The 8,103-nt window shown below is 49.0% G+C and overlaps 1 protein-coding gene and 1 long non-coding RNA gene across 3 annotated transcripts in view; one reads left to right on the top strand and one right to left on the bottom strand.

Annotated features, from left to right (window-relative positions):
• The window catches only part of LRRC75A (leucine rich repeat containing 75A), a 58,267-nt gene that overhangs the window by 39,798 nt on the left and 10,366 nt on the right, over positions 1-8,103 (top strand). The window contains exon 3 of the mRNA XM_008640423.2: positions 908-1,020. Coding sequence (XP_008638645.1) covers positions 908-1,020 — 113 coding nt within the window. The remainder of the gene's footprint in view (positions 1-907; positions 1,021-8,103) is intronic.
• Positions 1,332-8,103, bottom strand: part of LOC108448830 — a 28,905-nt gene continuing 22,133 nt past the window's right edge. The window contains exon 7 of one of the 2 annotated variants that reach the window (XR_001864859.1): positions 1,332-1,346. This is a non-coding gene — a long non-coding RNA (uncharacterized LOC108448830). Of the gene's footprint in view, positions 1,347-5,915; positions 6,651-8,103 lie in introns of those variants that run through there. The other variant, XR_001864856.1, reaches the window with a different exon arrangement.

The raw sequence follows: 8,103 nt of genomic DNA, 5'->3' as shown, positions 1-8,103 counted from the left end.
CATGAACAGCCCAGGGTGACTGTTTATTGTAGGGTTTCCTATTTAATTCCTGTGTCTTCCCTAATGATGCAGCAGTTTGATAAAACCAGGCAGGCAGCACAAATTGTCACATCTTGGATCTTTTTTTTGTCAGCATTGATCTTTCAGTCAGGTTCATCTCTGCCTGTGACCTTTCAGAGAGCAGGAGAAGCACAGCAGGATGGGTGGTTTGAATTATTGGATGTCATATTATGTGTATGAAAATCCTGAAATGAAACATGATTGAACGGTCTGGATACTGAGGATTATGTTTCATTTTATTTTGATTTTAAAATAATTAAATTAAACTTATACATTCTTAAAAAATAGATATATCATAATATATAAAATTAGAATTTAAATATAAAATATTTCTGGTTTAGGACCCAAACTCTCTACACCCAAATCCTTAGAAACTTGCAGAGTTCAAGTTTTCCAAGTCAGTATCCCTTGGGCTGGAAATTTGAGTCAAAATTGAGCAGACAGTTTTTCTTCAAGCTTTTATTTTTCCTAACAATTAAATATTGTGAGATTTTCTCTTCCCAAGACTCCACCAGCTCACTATACCTCTGGGAAGCAGTTTTTGGTGGTAATGGGTGGGTATTTAATCAAATTTAATCAATCTCTGTCGAATTTTAGTGCTGGAAGCTGTTGCATGGTGTCAAATGATAATGGAGGAATAAAAAAAATAAAAATTAAAAAAAAATTCATATACCTGCAGTATCTGAGCAATCAGAGGGGTTTTTTTTCCCCTTCCTAGACAGTTTTGAGGGTGCTCCTTTCATGGGTCCCAGCTCCCAGCTGGAGCCACTCCATGGTTGGAGCATCTCCTGGGTGTGGTGGCAATGCTGCAGAGCCCTCACCCGGTGTCCATTCCATGTTTTTTCAGGAAGGGGACTCCCTGGGAGCCATGGAGAAGCTCTGCAGGCAGCTCACCTACCACCTGAGCCCCCACTCGCAGTGGAGACGCCAGGGCATCATGAAGAGGAAGCCGCAGTCCTGGTGAGTCCCCGCTCAGTCACTGTCCCCAAGCTGCCCTTGCCACCTCTCAGGGGCAACAAGGGCTGGGGACAGTGGGAAGAGGGGTTTTCCATGATGGTTTTGGCAAATGTGGGAGCTGCCTGCTGCTCCCTGCACGACAGGAGGAACAAATCCAGTGGGATGAAGGGAAGTGCTCAAAGCCGGGAGGGAGCTGGGGTGTCACAACCTCTCAGCTTGGCATGACCTCCAAAATCCTCCTTCCTCTCCAATCTCACCAGCATTTTCCCCACTTCTGGTTCCTTCATGCCCCTCCAGAGGTGTTTTCCTCTATTCCCATCTTCTTTTCCCTGTTGCAGAGGAGAGCAGCACTTCAGTGCCCGGGGAGGAGGAATGGTCTGGAAAACCTTGAGCCATCCATCCTCCAAACATCCCTTGTCTCCCAAACTGCTCCAAGAGCTCCTAATTAGCTGGTAATTAATGTCCAGGCACGTGTCACCAGGCATACCGTGGCTTGCAGTTTGCACAGAAGGAATTTTGTTGTTAAAAATAGGGGGAAAAGAACCCCAAATCCCCTCCTCATCCAGCTCCTCAGCAAAGCATTCCCAGCTGGTGTCATCCTGGATCCACAGAGCTGAGAAACCTGTGGATGAGGCTGATGGGAATGGAAAGGACTGCTTGTTTTCCTGATGTTAGGCATTATATATTTATTATTTTTGCTTAAGGAAGTGAGAAATAAAAAGGGAGCTGCAGTCTGGGAGAGTCAGGATTTGGATCCAAGTGCTGGCTTGTGGTCCCAGGAGAGTTTTGGTTGTAATGGAGTTGTAGTGGGAATTAATCCATTGAAAAAAAACTGGAATAGAGAAGGAGAGGGGAGGAACGTGGTCACAGGAGGGGAAAAGACACAAGGAAATAAAGGATTGCGTGGCCAAATAGGATTAGGAGCATATTTTCCAGGGCTCTGGCTCAGCATCCTTACAAAGTGCTGTCCTGAGAGACCAAAACATGGAGAAATGTATTTCATTATCAATGATAACCACATTTTGGGTGGTTTTTAAGGTGGATTATGGCTAAAATTTGCAGTTTCCAATAAAGCAGCAGAAACTGGGGGAGTGTTGGAGCTCCCGGGCTGTGTCCCAGGGCACATGGAGCTGGTAATGACCCAGCAGCTCATTACCCTCCAGGGGTTTCCTCTTAACTAGAACAGGAAATGCTCATCCCTTATCACCCCATCAGGGCATTGTTAAAGTCACACTGCTGCTGCATCGGGGAGCTCTCTTCAGCCCCGAAAACCGCACGAAATCCTTGAAAATGGAAAAAATTCCGTGCCCTGCTTCGTGTCCCTCTGTCTTTAGTTACCAATCTCTGTCCTTAATCCCCGGCCTGGGATGAGCAGCGGTGTGAGCACAGCCTCATGCCCGAGATTTGCAAGGCTTTATCTGCAGCCTTTCCTTGGAGCAGCCGGGAAATAGCTGAGGTTTTCCAAGGCTTTAAGAGCAGGGATGAGGTTTCGGGATGAGGTTTCGGCTGTCAACGAGCCCTGACCACATGGAAGTGACCTCAGGGCTGCCAACGTGGGATGCTGGCTGCTGGTTCTGCCCCAGCCAGGCTTTGGAGGGTGGGATTTTCCTGGATTTCTGGTTTGGATGCTCTTTTAGGAGGTGGCCGTGAGCTGAACCCTTTGCTGGAAGTTGAAGTCAGCCTTTTGCTAAGGTCTAAATGCCTCAATACAGGGATTTTATAGTTGGGGTTTTCAAGTGCCCTGTGCTGCTCCCAAGGGAATCATGAGCTCCCATTCCCATGTGTTGGCATTGCCCTGACTCGGCCCTGCTGCCAGATGTTGCAGGAACTCCCCAATATTGGGGATCCCCATGTGTTGGCATTGCCCTGACTCGGCCCTGCCAGATGTTGCAGGAACTCCCCAATATAGGGGATCCACCCTTTTTTGTGTATCTCCTCCAGGGAAAATCACTTCCCTTCATCCCACACCCACCATATCCATTGCAGGGGATAATGGGAAGCAGAGCAGCAGCAGGAGGAGGAGGAGGATGGGGACAGAGGACGGAGCTGATTTTTTGGCTGGACAATCCCAATCCCATCTCCTCCCAGGAATCCCGTCCAGCCTGGGTGTGCTAAATCCAGGCAGACACTCCTAGGGCTCTGCTCTGCTGCCTGGCATCAGAGCCCCCAAACCTCTGCCAAATGACCTTATTTTTTTGGCACATTATAAATCTGTCTGGCTCTCCCTCACTGTCTCCGTGCCTCCCTCGGAATACATTAAACATCCAGGGATGAAAATCAGGGAAAGCCAGCAGCAGCAGGATGAAGCCAGCCTGCTAAAGTCATTTCCCTGCGCCTGGCTCTGCCTAGGGACACGATTCCAGGGTGGAATTAGCTCCTGGAATCTCTCCGCTCCTGGAATCTCCCTGCTCCTGCTGCCGTCAGCTTCACAAGAACGAAGCCGGGAATCAAAGCTCCCGGAATTGCTGAGAGCACGGGCTGGGAGGGAGGAGGTGTTTCCCTGGGGAAACGCCCTCCGTGGCTTTCCCACCCTGCGGGGATATTCCTTTCCCGGCTGCGGTAGGAATGAGCCAGGAATGCAGCAGGGAGGATGGAGCAGCGGGCACCAGCTGAAGGAATATCAAATATTCACGTTGTAATTCCAAATTTACATCAGATAAGCCCCTTTTTTTTCTTTTTTGCACACAATTCCTGGCCGTGCCCCTGCACGAAGCGGGGAAGGATTTAAGGTGAAGCAGCTCAGTTTAAATGGAATTAAATGGGGTCAATCTGGACTAAATTCGTGGATTTTTGAACTCTGTTGCTGCTGTGCAATAAGCAGAGAAACCCCCAAATGTCCGCACCAGGGTGAGCCAACGTGGCACTTTCTAACCCCGTTTTTTGTTTCACAGCTCCCAGCCCTCGCTCATGCAAACCCCCCAGTGCTGGCACATGGGAAGATCCTTTTCCCACTTCTCATGGGTTTCCCAGGTGGTTTTCCTTAGCTCCAGCCCACTCTCTTTTCTTTGCCACTTGTCCTCTCTGCTGGTGACACCTGGGACTCAGCCTGAACTCCCTGTGGCTCTCTCAACACTCTCTGATGTGAAATCATTAGAAATCACCTCAAAAATAGCAGGAAAATTAATGATTTGGGACAGCTTTTGGAAATGTCAGGCTCCATGAGGCTGTGGCAGATTTAACCCCTGGTTGGGGTTAACCCCAGATTTAACTCTGGTGGATTTAACCCTGGCAGGTTTAACCCTGGGGTTTAACCCCAGATTTAACCTGAGGGTTGGATGTTCTCCATGGCATTTGGCATCCAGGTACAAAGACCTGTTAGAACAGAAGTTGTTTGGATTTAGTGATGAATTTAGAGGCAGAACCGCCTCGTTTTGATGGCAGGAATGATCTTCTACCATCCCACTCCTGATTTCATCGGGGGCACAAAATATTGAAGGAATGCTGGGTGCTGGGTTTTCACGTTGGCAGTGCCTGCTTGCATTGCTTTACAAAGGAAAAAGTCTTTTTTTAAAAGAGTTTTCATGGTGGGAGAAGCCCTTTGGAAAACAGAAAGGGAATGTTTGTGGCTAGGAATCCTCCTCTGCTGTGGCAGCTGGTAGGCGAGCAAGAGGAGAAGTCGGAGCCCCTGCAACAAATGGTTCCTTCAGAGCATCCAGCACAAATCCAGGCGGTGGGAGGAGGCTGGAGCAGGGTCTCCTGGTCATTAAAATCCCATTTCTGTGTGTGCTGGGAGCTGCTGCAGGAGAGCAGGGAATGTGGGAGCTGGAGCCTTTGGGATGAGTGTGTGGGTGATCCCTTCTCCCTGTGTCCATGGAATGTCATTGTCCCCACATTCCATGGAGCAGAGGGGACAGAGGATGCTACAAATGCTGCAGAACTCAGGCTGGCTGCTGTGATCTGGGGTGCTGGTGCAGCTTTCCACCTTTTGCAATGGAAAACGGGCGATTCCCAAACTTCCCTGCTCTTTCCAGCGTGGCCTGAAACTCTGGGCATGGAGAAGAGCAAAGCTCTGGCTCCTGGTGGTTTTTCAGGTTGGGAAGCGAGGTTGGGAAGCAGTGGGATGCTCAGCCCTGGCTTAGAGGTGGGTCCTGCATCCCACAGGAGGAGGTGGGTGAGGGTCAAGAGCTGCTCCTGGCCAGGATGGACCAGCTGATTTTGGCTGGGTCACATCACCACGGCTGAGGGCTGCAGCCTGTGTGGTCACTGAGCCCATAAATCCTTGTCCTCAGAAGATAAATTCCTGGTTTGGTGGCTCAATTCATTCCCAGGATGGACACTAAATTCCAGCCCCTGTCTGCCCGTGCCGGGGTGGAGCAGAGCTTTCCCCTCGGTGTTCCTGCAGCACAGAAAGATTTGTGCATAACAGGTTATTCCTGTTAATTGCCCTGACAGCACATGAGAGGCCACCTCTGAGCATGTCCTACCCTCCTTTTGGGATTGAGGGCTGGAAATTAGGATTTAACCTGTTTACTCTTGAAATTCAGCATTTAAATCCCAGTGATAACTGGGAATGGGGAGGGTTAACCACAGGCACTGAGTAATCCTCTCTAATAAATGACTTAATGCGATGGGAAGACCTGGAGTGACCCAGAAGGGAGCTAAGATTTTTGGGAGAGAGAGAATGGAAAACCTTTGGGAGACATCTTTGGTTTGGGCTGCTTCACACAGGGCTCAGCCAGTTTAATAAATTGGGAATATTTTCTCTGCTTTGGCAGAAACATTTGGAAATTTGTGGTGCTGAACAGCAGGAGGGGGCTGGTCCCAGCAGGGCTGTGGGGTTTGGCTCTTCCCCACACACCCCACACAGTAAATGAGGAGCTTTGATGGGGTTCAGGGCACACAAAGAGGGGGGAAAAAGGAACTTTTTGAGGTATCAACAAGGAGAAATAGTTTCCTGGCTCTCCTCCATGGCCGTGGGGCACTTCCTCCATCTGCCAGTCCGGGACTCTCTGGACTTTTTATAGCTACTCAAGATGTGACTTTTCTCTTTCTCTTATGGCTGGGATGGGAACAGACCCTAATTTGCCCTGTCAGTTGTTCTCTTCCCAGTGCTCCTCCACATGATGCTGCTCCTTGGATTTATTCCCTTTGGCACGTGCCTGGCAGGGAGCACAGTGCCTGCTGTGTTTGTGCTCTGATGGTCTGTGGGACTCCCAAACTGCTCCTTTGCTTTGTGGAAAATCCATTTTCCAACATATCTGAACGGGAGCAACATTTTGGGCTGGTCTTTTGCATGCACCAAGGTGCCTGGCTGGGATTTGGGATTTTTTGTGGAACCCCAGCAGATGGGTTTGAGTGGGGTGGGCAGGTTGCTTCCCAGAAAAAAGGGAAAATCCCAACCATCTGAAGCTGGGATGCAGCTGCCTGGAGCCAGGCGTGCATCACCACACTCGCTCCTCCTTGCTGTGTAGAAATCCCAATGCATCTCTTCTCCAAAAATGCTGTTTAATGTGTAAACATCCCCTCTGGCAGCTCCAGGGGTTTGTGACCATTCAAAAACCACGGTGAAATGTTTCATCCTGGTGGGAATGGGGTATGGTGTTGGAGGGGAGAGGGGGAACAGGCCAGCAATCAGCCAGGACAGGCTGAGTGGGAAGAAGGGAAGGATTTCATCCAGCTGGAGATGGATGCTCCTGAATGAGAGAGGAATCAAAAAAAAAAAATAAAAGAAATCTCTGTCATTTTAAAGTCAATGTACAGCACTAAGAGGCTTTAGAGTTAAATAATTCTCTTTTCAGGCTCGTGGGGTATAAATCCAGGGTGTCAGGGTGCCCCTGGTTTGCACTTTATCCCTGGACTGGGGAGGGGGTGTCAGGCAGGGAGGGATGGACCTGGCAGTGCATGGGGATGTCCTGAGCTGCTCCCAGTGTGCTGATGTTACAGCAAAATAGAGGCTGGAAACAAACCCAAGGAATTCCTTTTCCACCCGGTTCTCCCTCCTGGGTGATGCTGAAGGGTCCAAAAGCAGGGAGAATTCAGGACAGGCCATGAAACAGCACAGTTCAGGCTCCAGAGGCTGGGAAGGAAAACGCTTCTTGTTGAATTTAGAGAGTCAGAGACCTTTGGCACGAGGAGAACAAGGCTAAGCTGTGAACAAATGAAATGTCTGGTGTGGAGGGAAAGGTGGAATGCTGCAAATCCAGGGGAGGAAAGATTTGTGAGGGCTGTGGTTGAGAAATAGTCCTGCAACGTGTGGCTGGGGGCAATGAAAGGAGCTGCCACTATAGTGGGATCATTAAGGTTGGAAAAACCTTCTGACATCAAGTCCACCACTAAGCCTAGTGCACATCTCCACATCTTTTAAATGCTTCCAGGTATCCTTTAAATCATTCCAGTGTCAGGAGAATTAATCCACCAACACCAGAGGTTTATGTCCAAAAAGGAGACAGAGGAGTGCTGTTACTTTATTCAAATAAAGGGAGAGGCCATGGGGTGTTTCCCCTGGGGTCTCTCAGATTTTTGGAGGGCGCAGCCTCCTTTTTATCCCAATTTCCCAGCTGCATTTCCCTCTCTTTCCCCATTGGCTGAGGTACTCCAGAGGTACAGGCTTCCCAGAACACCTAATACCTAAGGTTCCCTTCTCATGTATAACCCCCCCTTTATTGTTAGCTCTTATTGAATTTTATGGTTTTCCCATTGTTTCTTTCATCTCTCAATATCCCATTTCATTTATCAGCAGACCTACAGTCCATTTGTAGAGACAAATCCCCTTCCATTCATCAATCAGTGGAACCCTTCTCATTGTTTATCTCTCAGTGCTAATTTCATCAACCAGCAGGCCCAGAGCTTGTTTGTAAAGACAAGTCTCTCATTCCTTTCACCAGGGAGTTATTGTTGATGATATTCTGGCAAAATCTGATTTTTCCTGTGCCTGTTGGAGCAGGAACTCTGGGATCTGCCCCCTGTTTCCTGGAAAACCTGAGCAAACCACACCAAGCAGGGAGGGTGAGCAGGTGCTGAAATCTCTCCTTGCCACTGAGAGCTATTTGGCCACCGGACCAGCAGGTTTGGGGTGGAAATGAGTTCTTTTTCCAGCTGAGTTTGGCGGGAGAGGTTATCCCTGAGCATGGAGAGGCTGGAGCTCCT

This window comes from Corvus brachyrhynchos, unplaced genomic scaffold (assembly GCF_000691975.1).
Source record: "Corvus brachyrhynchos isolate BGI_N302 unplaced genomic scaffold, ASM69197v1 scaffold99, whole genome shotgun sequence".
In the NCBI taxonomy this organism is placed as follows: domain Eukaryota; kingdom Metazoa; phylum Chordata; class Aves; order Passeriformes; family Corvidae; genus Corvus; species Corvus brachyrhynchos.
The sequence above is the reverse complement of the archived record's forward strand: the minus strand, read 5'-3'. Positions and strand labels throughout refer to the sequence as shown.